Here is a 22,739-nt window from a genome sequence, read left to right on the forward strand (position 1 = left end):
TACAGCTTGTGAAACAATTTGGGGTTAATGGGAGCCTACAAAAAAGTCAGGGGCCTGCTGACCAGCTATCACCGCGCTGACCAGAGGTCACCCGTGCAAGGGCTGCAGCCAACGCCCAAGGGAGCCTGGCCTGAGGTTATCCCACGCCAACGAGTGGCGGCTTGGCCTGTGCCGTTTGCTCGAATAAATGTTAATTTTCTAGATGTAGATGTCATCACGTTGGGCCCATGGCCGGGACAGCGAGAGAAAGAGAAGCTAGTTCGGTAGAAACAGCTATGCATATTGTAAAATGGAACTCCAGCAGGTAACCAACACTTCTGCAACAAGAATACACAACCCTCGCACTTGTAAACAGGAGCTAAGCCATGGGGCCTGGGAACTTTGCAGCGAAAGCTGTTAGTTAGATGACCCCCTCTCTTCTTGTACAAGCATTTATGATAACCCAACCCTCGTCATTGTCGTCGACGCCCTCGTCATGGCATGTTATTGGCAGTGAAACTAAACGTAACCATTGGTACTTACTGCCGTCATTTGCGTGGACGCACGGACATTCACCGCATTACATTCTCCTCAGAACGGTTGACGCTGGAGCACATCTAACCACTTAAGCAGGTTTATGGAAGATTCTGTCGGCAAGGTGGCGCGGAAAAGACGAAGCGTGTCTGTCTGTACTTTACCGGGGCAGAATACACCTTGGCCTATGTGTAAATCGTCATCATTCGTGCGCGACGGATGCACATGGCCCACATGCCAAGCCATTTATGTAAAGGTTCAGTCAAAGTGGACAGGGGGATTCAGTGGCGAGGAACGTGGAATAAGTGTAGAGGCGGGTGGACAGTCTGGGATAAGTCAATTCAGTTTGTCGACACGAATCTGTCGCACTAACTGTCACTGCTAGCGGAGTCACCACCGCATAAAATCGGAAGGATCGCCGCAAGATTACAGTACATCGTGATGCCACAGTGTGATACGTGCAGACACGCTGCAATTTTCGGGCTGCAGCACTTCTTAGTTAGTTAGCAACTGCCCACTCGAGTACAACGGTGGGTACCATGAGCGGTCAAGCAAGGTAACGTCACCTCTTGTGTACCCAAGACAATTATCCACCGTCGGGTGGGTTCTACGTGAGTTTTTTTTCGATGAATAGAAAGAAAACGTTTATTGGACCAGTAATAACAACTGAGTAAAAATAAAAAGAACAAAATAAAGAAAATAAAAGTAAAAAAAGAAATGAAAACATCCGGGGAACAAAACACAAGCATAATGAAATCGTCGACATGTATGACATCTGCACACATCACCAAACGTAACATTGTCTCATATCACAGAACATTTGTCTCACAACCTATCAGATCAGCTTCATAAATAGAAGCGTATGTGGCTTGACATCAATACGCAACAAAAACAATTGGTCGCGCACGTGCATGGCCTCGTAATCTACCGCGATCGGGAGAAAAAATCCCGGGCCATCTCCACTAATGTGAAACCTGGGGAGGGGCGAAGCATGTAGTGTACAAGTGTATTCCAAGACTGTAAGTCTCTCTCTCGCCACACGGCGCGTGCTGATTGGGCGCTGGAGAAGCACCGGTGGGAGGATCCATCGCGCGCTTGCTGAGGCGGTGGCGCCCTCTCTTGCGTCGAACCGGATTTATGCAATCAAATGAGAGACATACTGGTTGTAATTTGTGTTCGTGTCATACGCCGCAGCATGCTAAGAAGTATGCTGAGAATTAGCGCGAGGCGTTGCAAAACGAGTGTTTCGATGTGTTCTTTTAGTACGCGTTTTTGCCCATGTAGATGAAACGTTCTAGCGCGAGGCGTTGGAAAACGAGATTCCCGATGCTTTAGTACTGTGACTACATGAGACGACAGGAGACACCGACAGCCCGAGCCCCTGAGGTGCTCCGCCCCTAAAAAGAAAGCAAAGAAATAAGAGGTAATGGTATTTACAGTGGAGCTGACGTTGGGATGCTACCTGCGTGCGGCTCAACATATAACTGCAAGTTTGCAATCACGTCGTAGAGAAGCCTAAACTTTGCCGCAGCAATTCATGCCGGCCTCTCCACGGTTCAAAACCTTTTGCAGCTATTGTCAGAAGGAAACGGCTGTCCAAGAGTAGGTCGGCCGGTCACGCGCCCTTCCCTCCATTGCAGGCAAGAGCGATCAAAGAGCTGGCGCAGTTGCTTTTCTGGCCAGGCATGGCTATCTGCTGCAGAACACATTTAAAGGGGTCCTGAAATACCTTCCGCCGATGCATGGATGTACATGTAACCAAATAAAGCAATGTGTTAGCAATCTCCTCCCGCAAGAATTTTGTTAAAGCGATGAGTATTAGCTGAGAAATCGTAAATCAAAAACCGCGCATTATCGTCGCGCCGCGTTTCCTCCTCCTTTCAACTTACTCTCCGCTGTTGACGGTGCGACAGCCTTCCCTCCCATAATGCTGCGCTCCTCAGCGGTGACCTACTTCCGCTATTGCGCTGCTCAGACTGCCGTCTGCTAAGGGCAAGCTTTGTTGACACCATGAATCCCACAATCCGCTCAAGGCTGGAAAAGCGAACGAAAAATCTGGCCGCATGTGTAAGGCGGCCTGGCCTTGCCCTTTCGCGGTGTACGTTGGTACAGTTGCTATCAGCGGCACGTGATTTTTATCGGCGGCGAACTCGCAGTCGCACGGGGAGGATCGTGCGCTCGTTCTCTTTGATGCACCGCGCACTGTTTATCCAAAAAGCGCCGTATCAGATGTCGCCCCGCTGGTGCCGGGTCTTATTTTGCGGCGGTGGTAATTCCTGTCGGCGGCATGTGAAAAAGACATTTTAAACCGATACAGAACCCGTGCACAAAACGCTTCAATCATGTGACCAGTTCAGCTTGGGGCGACGCGTGGTGGATAGCGGCAACGTTGGCAAAACATGCTCCACCGTGGCTCTGAGCTCTCTAGCGCTGGAGCGAGCGCCATTTCTTTGACAATCTCAAACATCGGTTGCCTTGGCAACAAGGCACAAACCACTCTAGAAGTCAGTTACGGTTCCGTGATCCCGGTTCAGCTCGGGGCCCCACCTCGCGACATGTGGGTACTGCAGGCGTACCACTCGCTCCCATTGGGAAGTGCGAGATGCGTTTGGCATTACAGGAGGCGATGGTGTGTGTGTTGTGGACACCTTTGTTTCGCGATGAAATGCGACGTTGTGCTGTTGTGCTTCTGCGGGTGGATAGTGCTTCCCATGGTTTGGATTATCCTTCTCGAGCGACGTACGACTCAACATCGCATGGGGTATGTTCAGTGTGCGTGGCTAAAAGCCATCTCGGCGTGTGCGCTTAAGTGACTTGCTGTTCGTCCCCGCAAACCGCGCGCGAGGGGAGTGCCGAATTTACGACGGGCAGGAGGAAGTAACCTATCGTCTGTCAATCGCGGTTCAGACTTGCAACGCATGTTGTGGCTTGTGTTCGTTCGAAACGCATCTCTGGATTGTTTCGAAGTTGAATAAAATGTGTGCGTCCGAAACCTGGACATTCGGCTCAGGGCGTTCTCTGCGATTGCACGAAAGGAGTGCCACGGGGCTTCAACGCTTTCTTTATGGAACGTACTCAGGTAAGAGAATATCCATGTCGTGTTATGGCCGTGTTGCATTCAATACAAACGGTTAAGCGTTTGTTTACACTTGTTTCGTTTGTCGTAAAATGTCCAAGCACTCCGGCCCTCCGCTGGTAGATCATCCGGCGAGCCGACGCTGAGCAGACGACTCATCTCTTTGCCGGAAGTGCGTGAAAAAGTCGCCCAATAGCAGGATGTCTAGCTCATGACGAACATCTGGGAATCGTTGACGTAGACATGTGAAGATGGCGGCGTCAAAAACACGAAGGGAAGGGTGAGAAAAAAGCGACAAACTTTGCAACAAAAGTGTGAGCTTTCCGCTGCGCGTAAAAGAGTAATACTGGCACAGATGACGTCGACGACCCAATCTAACGATTCCGCTAGTTCATTTAGTGTGCTTAAAACGCCTTTCAGGGCCACTTTAAGCTCCGGCTGTACAAGTGGTTCACAAAGCATAATATGCAGCATATTCAGCGCAGTTAAGAGATACGGAAGAATGCGCGAATTCATCAGGAACCCTGATATTTAAACCTGATAAACAACAGTGAAAGTTTCTATGCATGCTTCGAAAAGCGCCGAAGCAACACATCCTGAAGAAGTGTTTGTCGTTCACTTGTCGCCCGAGGAAGCGTTTGAGAGAGAAGAGACGACGCCCTGCCTGGGCAGGAACTGTACTCGTAGTCCGTCCACTGGCCTCAGCACCAGCTCCCACGTGATTCGAATGGTGTCGCGATGTTCGGGGCTGTGCAGCCGGAAATGACGGAGCACGGTCGATATGACCACCTTCTCTTCTTGCAAGGCGAACCGTTGCCCTGCGCGTGAGATTTCACAATGAGAGTGGGAAGAAGGCAGATGCGAAGGTAAAATTGGAAGGTAAAATAAAGAGCAGTGCTTAGCGTCAACAAAGAAACAACAGACATCGAGAAGGACTAAAGCACGTCTAATCCTGCGGAATAAATGAACCTCGCCTGGTGGCATCCGCTATTCCACAAGGTTGACTGTTAGGACCTTTTTTATTCTTAATACACATTCATTACCTCTCTGATACCGTTTACTCATGTATAGCACTTTTAGTTAATTATTGCCTTATATAATGGGAAATTTATTACTCATGCGATACCTAGATTCTTAAAAGGGGCGTTGGGGACGTTTCGGCTGATGGTGAAAATGGCGTATGAAATCAAATGTTAACAAATGCAAATTCCGGAGAATTTTGCAAGCCCACGAATCCCCATATCAATTACCTTCGCGTTTCGCTTAAATTGAGGGGTTTGCGTATAAATATATCTTTGCTTTCGTGTTACTGATAACCTTTCTTGGGAAACGAATGTTCAAAACATTTCTTATAGCACATAATAACCGCAACTTGGCTTCTAAACAGTGTAATTATTACTATACAGGACACATGTACGGCCCAAAACCGGCAAGCTTAGCATGCGGCCATTTTCTCGCAAAGCAATGCGCATGCAAAGCATTGTATGACGACCGACTTTTCTCGAATTTCCAGTGATGTTTCTTCTCGAACGCAAGAGAAGGACATTACGCACGCAGATTTTCCGAAATAAAACAGCTGTTGGCAGCCTCCTGATTTGTTTGCCGCGTGCAGCAATCATACGCTCGCGAATTCGTGCGAAGCAACCATGCGGGGTAGCGCCACAACCACAACCGGTTCGGTGCAGTTGAAAACAACGATGGCAACGTAGAATTCAAACAGATTAGTCAGGTGTTGGGCCTCATCTCAACTTTCTTCAGCGTGTAACGTTGCTTCAACCAAGGAGGCAGTTGTGTTTAAAGGACGGATCATCATCAAAAGCCCACTCGTTCCACTGGAGGACGAAGGCCTCTACCCTCGACGAATATTTGCAAAAATTAAAGCCGTTACACTCAATGTGAAAGCGGTCGGAAGTGCAGAGAAGTGGTTCGCCAAAATAAGCTGTACCGCCGTTATCCGCTAATACCCCATGCCATTCAAATTTCCCGCCTTCGCAGTGCTCGGCCACCCCCTACCTGAAACTGTGCCAGCGGGAGTTCTGTTCTTTTTGCGCTTGCTTTAATTTCGTATGCTGGAACTGTTTTACGTCATTTCGAACGCGTAATGTTTTTCTTGCGCGGCTGGAGCCTTTGTGCGTCATTTAGAACGCGCCATTTTTTTCTTGCGCTGCCGCTTTTTTCGCTTACTATCGTAAAAACTAACCCAACCAGCGTTCCTAACTAAATGAACACGGGCGCAGCCGGTTAATTGCGTATATTTTGCCTCAAATGTACCTATAGTTTTCTTTGCGCTAAACAACGGGGAGATGTAGGACAAGCGCCAGCGGTTCACGAGTTTCGAACGCGTATACGCCGCGAACGACAGCGTTACGACGGGACGCCCTGTTGCTCTAGTTGGGTCCAGTGGGCGAGCTACAACGACAAGGCGAGCGCCTAAAGTTCTCTACACTTAAAAGAAACTTGCTTCCCCAAGGGTCCTGTAACGCACTTTGGGGTACTGCTACTACACCCGGGTGGAGCAGCTGGATGCCGGTGCACAGCAACAACTTCCAATGACAACATTTTTTGTGTGCAAATTTTGTCATGGGCTGTTTTTTCTGTTCTTTCCTATCTTTGTTTCTTTTGATGAGTGTTTTTAAATTCACGAATTTTTTCAGTAAACTCAGTTGGATGTCAGCGCTTGTGCCCGTCGCCCCCTTTTGTCCTTGTCGTTTTGTTGGCGCTACACGAAGTCATGGATTTCCAATGACAACTCATTAAATACAACAGAGCTGCATGCGTTGCCTTCATAATGTCTCTGAACGTCTTTCGGACGTTTCATGCGTTAGTGCATGCGTACCGATGCAGTTCCGTGGTCCCGCCGCGAAGGGTATGTAGGCGTAGGGGTGCCGCCCAACGGAGTTCTCAGGCAGGAACCGGTCGGGGCGGAACTCCTCAGGCAGCGGGAAGAACCGGGGGTCTCGGTGCAAGGCGTACGACGCCATCACCAGGGTAGCGCCACGAGGTATCCGGTATCCCACTGCCACATATTGAGGTAACAATGTAAAACTGCAAATACAGAACAGATATTCGGGCGTAACGCTGCAAGTCTGGGCATGCCTAAAAGGTCCGGTTTCACTCGTTGGATCTGCGTTGCTCACTGATCTTACCATTCTTTATTGCGTGAGAATAGAAAAGCCTTTTTGGCAAAATTTTTCGCCGTCGATCCGCGGTCACATAGTGGCAGAATAATAGAGAACGACAGAGCGCGCGTCGACAAGGGCGACGTACCCCAGCCATGCCGGCGGCGATTTGGCTGCGGTGGCGCTGCGCTCGCACTGCTGGCGAGCTGGTTGCTAGAGAGGCGTCAAGTCGAAGCATGGCTCATAGTATCTCCACCCTACACGCCCATCGCAAGGCGTGTTGACGCGTCCTGTAACGGTTTGAAGGCGTTGTAAAATGGACTAAACGTCGCTAGCAAAGAGGGAGCAAATGAGACCGCCGAAGCGTTCAGAGCGCAAAGCACGGTTGGTACAGTGTGCGAGTGGTGTGCGAGAAACGCCGTGTTGCGGGCTTCTAAAGCAGAAAGAAGGCGTGCGCATCGGGTCGAGACTCAAGTATGTAAGAGAAAGAGACAGGATTCTCAGGTATTCCTAAAGATGACGCAATTAATTTCCGACTATTTTTTAACTACGTTCCAACGTCGCCTCTAACTACGTTCCAACGTCGCCAATGGGATGAGACTCGACCGCCGGCTTCCTGAAGGCACCTTCTAGGCACGGACAGTGCTTCTTCTACAGTTTAGATTCACTATCTGGCAGGGGCTATTCTGAGCCGTGGGCGCAATGAAAACTGCGTTATATACGAATGAAAATGGTTCAGTTCGGCAACATTGAGAACTGGCAGTTAGTGGCGAAGACAGATTTAAAACAATTTTTGGTGGCTGTTATGAAGCAACTTTCGCTGTAAAAGTATTTTGCGCGCCTCTTGAACTAATAGAATTGCAACGTGCCGCTTAATTATTATACCGCAAAAAAAAGTTGAAGTTCCAAAGCAATTCACATCATGTGAGCTTGAAAGCTCAAGGTCTGTGTGGGAATACGATATTTGTCCAAGCATGTGGCCTGAGCGGGGCTAACATCACAGGCGTTATAATAACAACAGTTACTGAAGATTGCGGTACTCCCTTCTAGCTGAGAGATTTGAACGCAGCTGTTACAGTTTTTTTTTTTTATATAATTAGCGACATATTGAGCAAACAGTTTGGGAAAGGTATGAGCGTATGTGCACTTACAGGCACTCTTTGTTGCATAACTATTGGGAGAACTCTACGAGTTGCGTGGCCGCCGCGGACAATGGGATGTGTGGTGCGTTGAAAACTGAGCGGATTGTGGCAGGACTGCGGGAGGGAGTGCATGGGCGATGCGCCGGTACATTTCACAGCAGTCGCCGCAGACAGACCTCCCTCCTCCGCTCGGTGATAAGACAAACATCCGCTAACGGTGAGCTGCGTTTCCTCGTTCGCTACTCTCCTCTTCCTCTTTTCTCCTCGCGCTTTCTTCTCCATCGCCGTCATCCATTCTCCGCTACGCTCTCTTTCCCCTCCCCTCTGCATCACGCTCACTTTGTTACGACACCGCTCAATCGCAGGAACAGGTGCTTGAAAGCTACGCTTAGGGAGATATCCAGTTCAAGCGATTTCGAGCGATACTCGGCTGAGGGCTAGATCGGAAAGCATCATGAGTATATCATGGGCCATTTCAGCACCCCCTACGTTGCTGGGTCAGGGCAGCGTACGCAACCCACGACGCGTTTTCACACGCAATACATCCGAACAGTTATAGAATTTGTAATAACCATGTTTTAGAGGTTGACCTAAAATAACTGACACATATTTGTGGAGGCGTTCTGCGGCTGGTATGCAGGCGAAGTTGGAATCATTCAAGGGGAGCTTTGAGTTACGTGTGGGGGAAGTTTAAATTTTGAAGGTTTTACGCCCAGTTCGGGCTGTTTGTGAGAGATCGCAAAATTCAAGCTGCAGTAAGCGGGCTATGTTTTTGTAGAGTCGGATAATTCAGTTTACATTTTACACTGCGCCTTAATGCCTTTGTACCGAAGTGAAGGTCGCGGTAGAGCTGTGAGGACTTCGCTTTAGAAAGGTCCACTGGCGCGTCGGGTGGGAACGTGATATTTTAGATTGGGGGGGGGGGGGGGGGGGGGGGAGTTTAAACACGTCGTTGCAGCGGGATCAAAAATATATTTGCAAAGCTATACTTTCGAAGCACATCAAATTGTCAAATTTCGGGAGGAAAGGAGTAATGTCTCGTTCTTCTCCAATTCGCCTCCTTGCGAGGCGGGCGTTGGTGACCCTTGGAGTTCCTGCCAGCCCTGCGCTGCGTTTAGTGCAGCGCTGCGGCTGTGATGAAGGCGACGACCCGTTGAGACGAAACGAAAACTTGTATTTACACTTTTTTTTACAGTTGGTTACAAAGAGGATACATTGAGGCCGTTGGTCGCTATGTGCCCGCGGCACCCCGTCAGAGACGAGCCACAACTCAACCCGGTCTGTCCGATGAGCGCATGCTTGCAATCGAAGAAACCTTGCATCCGGGGGAGGAGGTCGCGTTCGCTCCGACCGCGTTCCCACGCACCTGCAAGTTGCGGGCCCTTCGTCCAAGGGCGCGCAACCATACGCGCCACTCAAACCAAACGCACGTGCACAACGATATCCGACGCCTCAACCTAGCGCTAGCTTCGGCCCGGCCGCACACTGCATCCGCCGCGCGAAATACGAAGCGCGGTCATCCACCCAGCAGCTCCCTCGACTGCCTCCATCTGGCACGCAAGGCCGAAACACGGCGCATAAGAGGGGGGGGGTACTCTACGCCCGCGAGGCCGTTGCCCTGTTGCCTGCCTGGGCATGAAATTAGGGCAATAATGACGGGATCACCCGACCCTTACAAAAGGGATACAAACATATTTTTCTTCTCTTAAACCCGAACCAAATCTGAAATTTAAACATCGAACTGAATATAAGAGTGGACAACAGCGTTCGTGTCTCTGTTAGTTCAATAATATGCGGCTGGCCGAGTGCACTCATCTTTACACCTTCTGTTCTATAAATCTGTTCAAAATAACACGTCCGGGTCATAAAGGGGCCACATACAGTCACCTACAGAAACTACGCCAGAAATGCGAGGCAACTGCACTCAGTTCTGCCCCTGCGAATCTCGCAAATGCACACAGAAATGAACAGCTCCGGCGTAGATAACGTACTTATCTCGGCATCTTCGTCTACGTTCCTCGCCACCAGCGGCACTGGCGGGTACAGTCGGTGGCTCTCCTGCACGCGCGCACAAAAGTCATTTTTTTTTAGTTTTCAGCAGTTTACCAGAAAAGCCACACCATGCATCCATCCTAACAGGGAGGCACGTGTTTGACGGGATCGTCATACAAAAAAAAATTTAGGAGCAATTTACTTTTGTGAAGGTGGATAGCCAGCGAAGCTTTTTAGCAGACGAAATAAGGGTGACAAAAAGTATTTGGGTAAATTTTATTTCTCCCATGCGTGGACGGCACTCATTTAAAAGGCAGAGTTTTGCGCCTTGGACGCAATACATACATGCAACCGCAGCCATAAATTGTGCCTTGGTTGAACGCGCGTAAACCAAGTTTGTCGAGCAAAAGCTCGGTTTACGGGATAGAACGAGCAGTGAAAACGCGCACAATCGCACGGCAAGGCAAAACACTGACTCTGCTCGGCGCAGTTCTGCAGAGAACTTCGATCGAAGCAGCGCCATCATGCATCATTCTCCAATGGCACGCGCCCTTACTCTTTCCCCCAATCCCCTCTCCGTACCTCTCCCTTCGGAACGAACTAGAGGTTAGACGCTTTCACTGCGGAAGCGTACGAAGCGCTGGCTTGACCATGGCTGAGCTTGCCCTTACTCTTCCTCTATCCCCCTCTCCGCAATTCTTCCCTTGAAACGAACGAGCGATTAGACGCTTTCACTGCGGAAGCCATCGGCGCAGCGAATCGGTTCGGTCGGTGGCCGAAGTGTGGTCAATGGCGCTTCCGTTGGCGCAGCAAAACCGCACGTGGCACTTTCTTGACCTTAAGCACACAGGGAGCTTGCTTGAAGGTCACAGGGACGCTACCAGGCGTTTCCTGGGTTTGTACCCAGCTTCGCTGAAAACTTTTTGAAGCGTATTTTTATACTCTCCTGCGCGTACGCTACGAACCCGAATAGGGTGCCGCAAATGGAAGATCTATGATGGTCATATTACACAGGTATACGGAGAATGAAGCGGCACGGGTTAAAGAAGCGAACATAGTGCGTTTTATGCGGGGGTGTACCTTGATGACGCACTCGAGGTAGCGCATGTCCTTGAGGTCGTCGACAGTGGCTGGCCGTTCGCGGTCGTCCCCGAAGATCGCCTCCAGCTCTTGGCAAACTTTGTCCTGCACGTCCTTGTACAGGCCCAGCAGGTACAGCGTGAACGAGATGCCCATCGCGGTCGTGTCGTGGCCCTGCACGCGGCGCAGTAGCCGAAATACTTTTCTGCAATGCAAACTCATGAGGCACCTGGAGATGTGAAGCTCTAAATAGGCAGACTGAGCATTTGCGGTTACTTGCGTTTGAGAAAGAAGTGTGAAGAGCGAGGCCATCAGTTGCCTCAAATGCGGCCGTTTCATCGACGTTCCTTTCGTTTTGACTAAAGAGAAATAAATTTAAGTACGTGACCACGTTCTTCTCTGCAGAGCAGTATGAAGCGTTCCCAATGGCATAATAAAAAAGACCAGCAAATGATCGTGAGCAAACTTACAATTCCGCGCTCTTCTCCTGTGGCTGGCCCTTGCCATGCGAGTTATTATTTTACAGCGACGCTATTAGCCTCTGGTTGGTAGGGAAAATTCGTGTAATCAACAAAGAAGACCGGCAGGACCCCGCAGTTCTCGCCCAAGACGCCGAGAGCATGCTTCAGTCTAATCAGGCGTGCAGCATACAGCTCAGAATTCGTGTAAAGAAAAAAAAAACCTCCGTCGCATGCCCCCGCGCGAGGGACACGAGTAAATAGAGCATTGGGGGTGGTCACGTGGCGTAGGTTGTGAATGTTGGCGGTGGTAGTTGTAGTTGTTGTTGTCGTAGGGGTTGGGTAGTTGGGTTGCGAGACGAGAGAGAGAGAGAGAGAGAGAGAGAGAGAGAGAGAGAGAGAGAGAGAGAGAGAGAGAGAGAGACGTCAGTACGTAACGTGTTATAGCGCGCCGTCTCGCCGCCTTGTCTTCTGCCGCCGTCGATGAAGAGGATGGCACGATGTCTTGAACTGGTACTGCAACGCTGACGTTGGCTCGCGTCGCGGTACTGGTTGAAGGTGTTGCTTCCATCGCTTATGAACTTCGACGACGACCAAACTCGAGAGTTATCAGAACAGAGCGCAGGAGTAGAATGGAGTGAGCCGCGCCGATACCCGCTTTATATTCGTAGCGCGCGCAGTAGGAGGTAGCAGTAGGAGGTAGCACCTGCTGCTGCAACGCCTCTTTCAGCGCCGGAGCACGCGCATGCGCGCCCGCACCTATTGTTGAGAGCGAGGAGGAGCGGGGTAGGGGGCGCACGTGCTGGCTGGCTGCGGACGCCGATCGCCAACGGACGGTCCGCTCACCTCAGAACACCAGGTAACTAGTGAAAAAAAAAATGCTACGCATTAAAATGAAAAAATCAAAACATCCCCCTCGCGAGGGGCACGATCAAATGCAGAGCATTTCCGCGGGGGGCGTGCCTGCAAGTCTTATGGATTACGTATTGGTTGTTGTTGTTGTAATTGTTGTCTTCCAGCGTAGACATTGTCGATGAAGTCGATGGTGAAACGTGAAACGTGCCGTGAACCCCCTGCCGCGGCTATTACGCAACGTGGAGAGGCTACGACGCAACGTGGCGCGGCTATGACGCAACACAATCCAACACAATCCACTTTAATCCAACCAAATCCAAATCCAAGCCAAGCCAAGCCAATCCAATCGAATCCAATCCAATGCCCTTCGCGAGAGAGTGTTATAGCGCCGAAATCGCGCCACCACATGAACGCGAACCGAACGCGGCGAGAGAGGGTGTTGCGAGCGGAGAGAAGGCGAGGAGGACGCGGGGGAGAGGGCGCACCTGTGGCCGACGGTTGAATTAGTCAAGGATATAAGGCGCGTGCGTAACCTTCCATTCTGTGTCGGCTCCGTGGAGCAGTCGGTAAAGTGCCGTGTACCTTGCGTTCCGCCCGCAGAGTCGTGGGATCGAAACCTGGCGCCGGAAGGTATTATTTCTTTATATAGTGTAGGGTGCGGACTACGTAGTGATGCGGACTACGGACGCCAACGCGGGTGACATCGTGAGTTACTAAAATGCTCTGCATTTAAAAGCCTCGGGACAGCTATGCACTTGATGTGAGTGCGAAAGCGCTAATGCCACATTAAACGCCTAAAGCGGGGTGTCCGTACCGACGCGGCGCATCAAAATATCTAGCAGATTGGATGCGCGCGGGACAGGGCGACGCCGCGGATCATCCGGCAACCAAACCGGTTCTCGGCGCGGAGACGCGTGCGGGAACGCGTGCTTTTCCGCCCATGTGTTTTGCTAATATTATATTTTGTGATCCGCCTTAATTCTTTCGAATGGCTTCGATCTGCATCCTACGCGTTTGCCGCTGCTCGTTCCGTGTAAAGGGTCGAACGAACGAGCGGAAAGAGACGCGTTCCCGCACGCCGATAACCGGTTTGGCTGCCGGGTGACCCGCCGCGCCGCCCCCTTCCGCGCGCATGCGGCGCGTCGGTGATCGGATTGCTCAGACTCGGTTGGCTGCGTTCTTCCGCTCTCCGTCTGTGGACGAAGCTATAAGCTTTCGCTACCGTCGTGCTACGGATCGACTCGCGCTATGGAGCGGTTCCCAAGGGGCCGTTGCGCACCTTCCGCTGCCGACTTCACTCTTTTCGCCGAATGGGTGGGTCATTTATGCTTTCAAATTAAAAAGGGGCGTAGCCCCTGCAGCAGGAGCCCAGAGCCTTACGTCCAGGTAACATGGCCCAGAGCTCCTCAGCGAATAACTACGGTACACATCTGAACACTGTCCTCATCGGCTAACATTTACCAATGTTAGCCGATAGGTAAACACATAGGTAAACACATTGGTAAACACAGTATGTGCTTCCCGGCAACCGCGAGCATGAGAAAGTGGGCATAGCCTATTCTGTGCGTATCCCACCCTTTGTATGTTGCTAACCGTCCTCTTCCACACGTGGTTACCACGCACCACCGAAGTGAGCCTGCCCACCTCAAACATGAAGGTGTCCACTTCTTCGCGGATGCCTTCGACTGTGAAGCTGGGGTCACTCAGGTGACTCATGATCAGAATGTCCAGGAAGGCCAGTCGCTTGCCGCCCTGTGCTCGACCCAGATAAGCCTCCTCGGACATAATGTCCGGTGATGATTCGCCTTTCTCCAGGTACTCCTTCTTGCGGGACTCGATGATCTACACAAAGAAAACTATCAATATATTTCCGTCCTTTTAAATGACATCACAACAAGTAACGCAAGCGTTTGTGCGCGATATTGCACTCTTACACGCAAGCTGTGCCCTGTAACAACTCAATGTGACACTAAGCTTATATATACTGAGATAGTATTGGAGGGATGTTACAGATGAGGTGTGGCCTAAGTTTATTTCGTCTTTTACCTTCTCAGATCTAACCTAGTTCTGCTCCTGTGATGACTGCTCCTGACGTTGACTGGCACCAACGCCCTTCGCAATACTGTATGGGTACTTGGAATAAAGTCGTATTCCTTTTTTGATTCACCGTTTGAACTTTTCCATGTCTGTTACTTTATTGTCTGGCGAGGAATGTCTTAATTTTCCTCGTGTAATTTGTTTTTCTGCAAACACATCCAGAGTATTACCTAGGCTATTCCGACTACTTCTTCAAAAATTTCCTCAGTGCTCGCACCCCCGTCCTCTCATGCGCCCACCGCCCAGAGCTTTCTCACTCTTAAATAAGTCGCCATTATGATCCTGTGTTGAGTTTCTACGTTGTTTGTTCCCGTTTCGACTTTCCACAGAAAATGTCAACACAATCATTTTCGCAGCGACATGTTGGTGCATAGGTTTGCACTACCTTTAACCAGTGCTTCCTGTACAACGTGATCCCAACCGCCACGGCCGCTTCCCTAATGCTGAAGAATTCCTCCAGATACCTGGCTATATCTTTGCGGATCAAGCATCTAACCGAAGGCTTCCCCCTTTCTCTGTGACCTCAATAGCCCAGAACATGCCCGCTAACCAACGCCTTGAAGCTCTTTAATCCTATGGCACTCCTATCGATGCTCAAACTCCCGTTGGTACCAACGGGAACTCGACAGAGTGAGGGCTGGTTTCAAAGTACTCATAACAGACTAATCCAGCAGCATCAGCTTCACGTTAGCAACTGAGAACAGTCAGTGAGGTATTCGTAAATAGAAAGAGCAGCAGTTGAGTGGAACGTGTTAAACTGGAGCGTACTCGTTCGGTGAATTTGTGCAGGTAGTCAACGTTTTTGCGGACGTTCCAGCCAGTTGGATTGCTGAAGTATAGTGCGTCCACCCACTTCCACGGGGTGGCGATGCGCTCTATGAACGAGCCGGTCACACTGTGAGTAAAAGAGAAAAGGGAACAAAAGATTCTTACGCATTTGCTAACGTGGTCAAGAAAAGTCATTAGGCTTAAAGTCACCGTCAACGTTGAGCACAAGCACTTTCACTGCACTCACATGTCTTTTTCCTCAGTTTCCTTTGGAACATACAGCTCAGTACGCTGAGAGATTAGAGCTCGTGCCTTCCTTTGCGGCCTGTCTCGTTGCCATCTGGCATGTCACAACTGCACCGCATGCAAATTAGAGAACTAACAGATTTCGAGAGCTTGTACGAACTTGTACGAAAAGAATTACATGTAGACCACTCCTAGCGAATGGTATGCGGACTTATTGCATGTCATCTAGATTGTGGGCTGCGGGAATGCCCTTAAATGCCCGCCTGCTGCTTTTGGCATCCAGTTGACAAAAAAATGTCTCGTGGTGCAGAGGTGACGCTTCTGATCATTAATCGTAGGAACCAGGTTCTAATGCCAGGGGATTCGTTCTTTATCATTTTTCACTGTTTGGTTTGCTTGAAACAGATTTCTTTTTTATCACGCGTGTTATTTATTTATAGCACATGTGCGCATCATAAACAAAATTTTGTGTAGTTTCGTTTCCTTTAGGTCAGTTGTGTTGTACATTCCAGTGGTTTAGTCCTATTTATGTCGGTTTCGGCTACTTGGATGGGATATGCATCGACATTTGGTGATTTTATGAGTGTTAGGCGGGTTCTGGTTCAGAATTTTGTTTTTCATTTGGGTGTATTTGTCCTATTTAGGTCAGTTTCAACTGTACCGTAGCTAACTGAAGGAAGGTTAGCTGCGTATCCTTGATTGTTTTGCTTAAATTAGAACTTTTTTGCCTCTTTTACGTTGGTTTTGCCTTTTATTACCTCACTTAGGATATGTCTTTGGCCTGCTTCAGTAGGTTTTGCTGTCGGATGTGCCTCAAAAGGCGCGAACCTCTACGGGATACGGATTGCTATTATGCCGTTCTATAGCCACTACGCATGCATCGGCATAGCCTGGGAACTATCAACAACAGAAGCAAATTTTTGGGAATATTTCTTGGGTTTCAAACCCAAGGTTGGGGGCTTATACTTACACCTTAACAGCAGTAACGTAGGGGGATTTGGCATCTTCCCTGGGCATGTACTTGCACTCCCATAGCAGTCTCTGAAAAAGGGAAACATATAAATAGAGCGTTGGTCTTGCCCACCAAATCCCGCCAAAAATCCTTATACCTACAATACTTCTAAGCCAAACAGAAGAATTTCAATCAGAGTCATATCTTCACACCGCAAGCGTCTAATTGCCTACAGTCCCGATGAGCCACAATGAATACATAATTTTTTTCCAAATTTTTCAAGACTTTGCTCCATTTGGATACATACGTAGTTTTCAGATTTCCGAGGTACTAAGCGTCCTTTTCATGAACAGAAACAGAGGAACGAAAAGAATGTATAAAACTATACGTCATGAATACATCACGAATACAAGTTGATATTATTCAAAGAGAGTGAAACCAATCCGCTTTATTTTCTTCCCCACCTTCACTCAAAAATCATTTCATTCCATTATGATCCGATCAATAAAGTAGCACGTTTTTTACGATGATAATTAATAATCATACAGTAACTTCTTCCGGTACTGACTTGGTACTTAGCTAAAGTTGATAGCGCCCCAGAGGACAACTCACGTATTCGAATATTGGACAAGTTCGCCTTTAACCGAGTAAAGCAAAACTCCCAAGCGACAAAAAATTTTTAGGCCTTGTCAGACTGCCCAGAAAGCAATGTTAGGCTTTAAAATAGAAACAAAACGTCTGGCACGTACGCACTCCTTATGTTGTAGGGAACGTGAAACCATTAGTGTATAATTGTGTAACGGATGTGCCGGTATTGTGTGCCCCACCACTTTTCCCAGCCGCTGTTGATCTAAACCAGGGGTCTCAAATACACCAAACTACATCAGTGAGACGGCCGCACTCACGCAATTTAGTGCTGCAAAGCCGGGACAGCTAAGAAGGTTGAAACAAAGGCGGAAGGGGGGAAAACTAACGCTGTCGTTTGAAAAACAAGTCCTTTCCCACATCTTGTAAATATGCCGGGTCATTTCTGAATGGAATTTGGCGTCAGGATTTGGGAAATCCTTTCAGGATTCTTTGGCGTCAGTATTCCCTGGCTACGCGAACAAGGCGCGCACTCACACATACCCTCTAAAAAAATTTGGCTCCAATCAACGCTGTGAGGGCTGCAATTGGACTGCGAAGCTGTAAACGACACCCACAACGATTACCCCGCGCGACGTCATTTGAGTTCACACATGCGGCTTTGCCAAGAGGGAAACCAGAGAGACTGGCAGCCGTTACCTGGCTTTCGCGGGGGCGGTGTGCTGAACGCAGCAGCGACGGCAGAAAGAAAACAGAAAGGAACGTCTCGCGAAAGGTGAGGAGAAGGGCTGCACGCGCGGCTATTGCGTCATCTGTCTCACTGCCTCCCCCTCTCTGCCTCCCCAGACGTTCATGCGTGGTTCATGCGTCTTGGTTCAGACCCCTAAATCTGAACGGTTCAGATTACGTCGCCGCATACACCTAACAGTGAATTAGTAGAACAGGTGCCGCGTGGAAGGCAGCGCGTTCATTTCATGCACCGTAATCACGCGGTGCCTATGCAGTATCACCGGGCCAATGGTACGCATGTGTCCTCTAATTACCATCATCAGCTCCTTTAGAGCCCTCAGTTGCGACGTTTTCTTAACTGCGAGGCCTGTCCAGTCGTGCTTGTTCACCGGACGTACACGCTCTTAGTGGGAACGTGCTCTCTTCCACACCTAATTGATACTTTCGTGAAATTACTGTGCAGAAATTTCTATTGTAGTTCTGAGTACGTGTCTCTTGTCGAATTCCTCGCCGGGTGTGCGCCATCACCGTCATCATGGTGCAAATAACCTTGTCATTAAAGATGCCATCCTTCTGATGGAGACGAAAAGCAAGAACGCTCTTCCTTCGAGAGACGGGTGCCCATGTATATTTGTGAATAAGGTATTTTTATGCCAACGGGCATTCTATCTCATAAAAAAAAAAGAACGCTCATGTGTGAGAGATTTCGGCGGAGGTTAAAGATCCCCATGTGGTCAAAATTAACCCGAGCCCTCCACTTCGACACGCCTCATCGCCTGCGTTACGTCGGCGCGTTAAACCCTACAATTAATCAATAAAGATTCCATCGCCGCCTTGGTCAGCCATGACCCCGAAACGTGCTGTCCTTCTCGTCCGTCCCTAACATCTGTAACACATGTTTCTAAGTCGAAGGCCGCAACCCTTTTGATAGGATCCCCTTAATTGTAGAGACAGAATCGTCGAATCTTGGTGGTCCAGGGGTTCCGTGTTCGTCTTGCATTAAAGGGTACCCTGTTTCGTACCTCACCTAGGGCGAAATTCCTTTTTTTTTAACTCAAATACTTCGTTTGCTTATAGGAGCTCCAGTGAGAAATCTGGCACCATCCTGGACATTCATTGAGGCGCTTTTTAAAAAACCCTTGGGCATTCAGCCACTTTGGCTGCCATGCATGCGCGATTTTGCCTTGCAGCGGCCATTTTGAGAGAGGTGTGGGGGGAAAGGGAGTTACGTGGCAGGCCCGGCCGAGGACTATAGTCTTTCGACGGCAGATATGCGGCCAATTTTTAACAGCGGAGCTGTTATAGCTTGAACCTATTCGTAAGTCTGCTGTAGGTCGTGCGTCACGCAGGGATAAAAGCAGGTTACCAGTTCCGAAGACGACGAGACCACTGCGCCCTCTACCGGTTGGTCTGGGAACCGATTTCTGCGCGGTCGCCGGCATGTTCCCAGACCTACCAAAATAGGGCGCAGTGATCTCGTCGGTTCCTCTTCCTCCCGCTAGGGGAGGGAGCCATCCACAACTTCCTTTGCCAACGCACAGCCACTATCAAACTCGGCCCCATACAATCCATGCCTTTCCAAATGCCTAATCGCGGGTCTCCCCAAGGGGCAGTTCTCTCACCACTACTTTTTAAAATTACTCTCATTCCACTCGCTCACCAACTCCTCAACATCCCCGCACTTCGCAGCACCATTTACGCAGATGATATCACCCTATGGGTGACACGTGGCAGTGATACCCAGATAGAAGACACCTTACAAGCTGGGCTTGACCATGTCCTCACACACATCACCCCTCTTGGCCTAACATGCTCGCCCACCAAATCTACCCTACTTATCATGACACCTCCCAAAACCCGCCCTTCCCCCCAACCGTCAATACGACTATTTGCGAATGAAAACCCCATTCCCCACACTCATGAGCTAAGAATCTTGGGGCTTACTATCACACACAACAGATCTACACTCCCCACACTCAAGTACATTAAGAAATACACAGCCCAAACTATCCACCTCATTAAACGGGTCGCCAACAGCCATGATGTGCTTAACAGAACTGGACCGACTACGTTTATTACACAGCTTTATGATCAGCCGCATACTCTACCACCTTCCCTACATGCATATCACAAACACTCAAACAAACGCCCTGGATGCCATGCTCCGCAAAGCATATCGCGCGGCCTTGCTCCTTCCTCCCGGGGCTCCTACCATTCGCCTTATGTCCCTAGGCATCCATAACACAATCCCTGAACTTCTTGAGGCCCACCGGACAGTCCAACTCGCCAGACTCTCCACCACACCCACGGGCCATTACATACTCCAAATCACAGGTCATACACCCCTCACAACATCCACTACCCCCCAACCTATTCCACGCAACATCCGAGCTCTCATCCGCATCAAACCGCTTCCCCGTCACATGCACCCCATATTCCATGCCAACCGCCGAGCAGCTCGTGCAATTCATCATGCAAAACTCCACCCCCCTGAAAAACACACCCTGTACGTAGATGCAGCCAAATACCCACATAAACCGGCCTATGCCCTCGCGGTTACCGGACCTGACATCAATGTCCCGACACACACTGCCACCATCTCCACCTCATGTGCAACTACGGCGGAGGAAGCGGCCATTGCCCTTGCGCTCTCTCAGAGCCCCACCCCAATCACCGTCCTATCAGACTCGCAGCAGGCCATCCGGCACTTCTCCAAAGGCTTTATATCCCCCGTAGCCCTCAAAATTCTTCTCCAAAGTCCCCCGACCGACCCCGTGCAACTGGTGTGGACCCCGGCCCACACGTGCATAGGTGCTAACGAGGCAGCGGAATGCACACGCTCGAGCTCTAACTTCCCGGGCCGCTGTTTCTCGTACACCTATACACGGACCTCCCGAGACCGAGACCTCCGAGTCTCTCCTCAGTTTCAGGGAAATTACTCTCATTACCGCCTCCTCCGCCGTGCTCTCCCCCCCCCCCCCCCCCCCATCCACACCTATCCCCCGAGGCTGCCCCACATGTGGCGGATACTACAAACGCACACGTTCCCTCATCGTACTCAACTAATACATACACATCCACATCAATTCCACGCACCCCACTGCCCAAAGTGCGGTCAGCTGGATACTCTGTATCACTCTCTTTGCGAATGTCCTGCTGACCCATATTCCCCACTCCCCTCCTCATCCCACTGGGAGCAGGCCCTGGGCAGCTCCGAGGAGTCCAGCCAAGTGCTGGGCACCTGCCGAGCTCTGGCGGTCGCGGACGGACCTCTGGTCCTCCGCCATCCCCCCCTCGCTAAGCCGGTTTTCTTTTTTTTTAAATTAAAGTTTTGTTCTCTCTCTCTCTCTCCCGGCGCTGACGTGAGGCTGCCGATTCCTCTACGCGAACCGTAGAATTTGCGCGGCGACGGCGCTGGCGTTCTCGGGCGAGCGCCCATTGACGTTGGAGCCGACACAAAAAAAGAACAACTACGCTGTTTCAGCAGATTGAACACTGGGTGGAACTGGGTTTAATTTTTATTTTACGATTTGACCCTCCCATGTTCAGAACACATAAAATTAATAATTGACCACATAAAATTCATAAATTCACTTGGCAACAAGCTAGACGTGCATCAAAGTTCTACCTTAGTTGTCTCGGATTATATTCGGTAAGTTGAAGCCCGAAAATTGCGTGGACATATCTATAATCCATAGGAGCTAAACGAACTCTCTGTTACGGATACGTAAACTGGTAAGGTGGTCAGTCAAAAACACCTGGAAATTATGCGCATGTAGTCATTGCTGCGTTAATGGTTGTATGTTGATATGTTAATATGTTAATTACTATGTGAATTAGTATTACTGTGTTATTGATTGTGTGAAAATGTCTTTGTCCAACCAGAAAAATTGTCCTTTTGTCCCAACGCAGTCACGAATAGAAAACACGTCCCTAAAGGGTTGTGCTCAGTCGGGGCTATGGCGCCCGTGCGATTGAGAAAGTGCGCACAGGCAGGCGACGAAAGCGAATGAAACCGCTACTGTAGGTGTTAGCAGCTCTTTAAAATGCGGTGGAAAGTACACGCGGTGTATAAGAGAGCGATGAGAAAAAAAGTTCCTCGCTATTAGGTTAGCTGCACGATTTTATAGACACAGCGAAAACCGTAACACGATTTATTCTACAGTGCATCGGCCGGAAACCGACCTTTCTTCCACTACTGCGTGCAACTCGCTGTTATGTGTCATGGTCCGCGCCCGACATGACGCGGGTGCCATATCATGTCAGGGGTCCGGATAAGCCCGGGCACGGGTCCGTACATCAGGGGAAATTTCAGTCTATATATACTGGTGTATATTATTCAGACAAGACCTGCCGTAGCCGCTTGCCTAATCAAGGCTGTCGCTTGCGTGAAAAGCTTGCTTTCCTTAAAGAATAACCGAAGTGATCTGTCGATGGCCGCGAGGACAAATCCACCGTGATGGCAGTATTCTGCCGCGTCAACACGTATGATGTCTGGGCGGATTGGCAATTTCTTCTCCAGTGGCGCGCTCGCTCTTCCCTGCGAGCTCTGTGTTGCTCGGGGTGCACGTTTTGTGAGAGGGGCCGTGTACCGAGGGAAATAATGTGGCGTTATAGAAGAGAACGTTTCCAGCGGCGCTGTTTGAGTTCGAGCAAAAATACATTTGCTCAGTTAGCGATAACCAGCATTCCCTCGTACTCTTAAGCCCCGCATCGTAGTAGACCTAGAGAAACTTTGATGCATTGCATGGTACGAGAAAAACAAGCGAGTACCTGGTGAGCAGTCCAGTGCCAAGCCACGAGTTTATGAGCCCGTACAGCACTGCTTTATCCAGGAGCGCGTTGCTTTTCAGCATAACCTGCAGATTGTTTCAGAAAGAGAAAAAAACACAAACAAAACAAAACATGCTATGGTTGGTACGCATATTGCTTCCTGGCGTTGCAAAATTAGATCGCACAATAGAAAGTTTGATTGATTGATTGATTGATTGATTGATTGATTGATTGATTGATTGATTGATTGATTGATTGATTGATTGATTGATTGATTGATTGATTGATTGATTGATTGATTGATTGATTGATTGATTGATTGATTGATTGATTGATTGATTTAACGCGCCGATG

At 49.6% G+C, this 22,739-nt stretch overlaps 1 protein-coding gene across 1 annotated transcript; it reads right to left on the reverse strand.

Moving 5' to 3' along the window:
* Positions 1-1,142: 1,142 nt before the first annotated feature.
* LOC144145483 (cytochrome P450 4V2-like) lies at positions 1,143-22,453 on the reverse strand. Its single transcript, XM_077677123.1, has 8 exons — positions 22,386-22,453; positions 16,317-16,387; positions 15,101-15,227; positions 13,880-14,077; positions 10,923-11,096; positions 9,842-9,908; positions 6,426-6,605; positions 1,143-4,407 (listed from the first exon to the last, which is right to left on the reverse strand). Exons 2-8 carry the CDS (start codon positions 16,361-16,363, stop codon positions 4,205-4,207), a joined length of 996 nt encoding a protein of 331 aa, XP_077533249.1. The 5' UTR covers positions 16,364-16,387; positions 22,386-22,453; the 3' UTR covers positions 1,143-4,204.
* Positions 22,454-22,739: the final 286 nt, after the last annotated feature.

This window comes from Haemaphysalis longicornis, unplaced genomic scaffold (genome assembly GCF_048455015.1).
Source record: "Haemaphysalis longicornis isolate Haplotype H1 unplaced genomic scaffold, Haemaphysalis longicornis Haplotype H1 scaffold_7, whole genome shotgun sequence".
Classification (NCBI taxonomy): Eukaryota; Metazoa; Arthropoda; class Arachnida; order Ixodida; family Ixodidae; genus Haemaphysalis; species Haemaphysalis longicornis.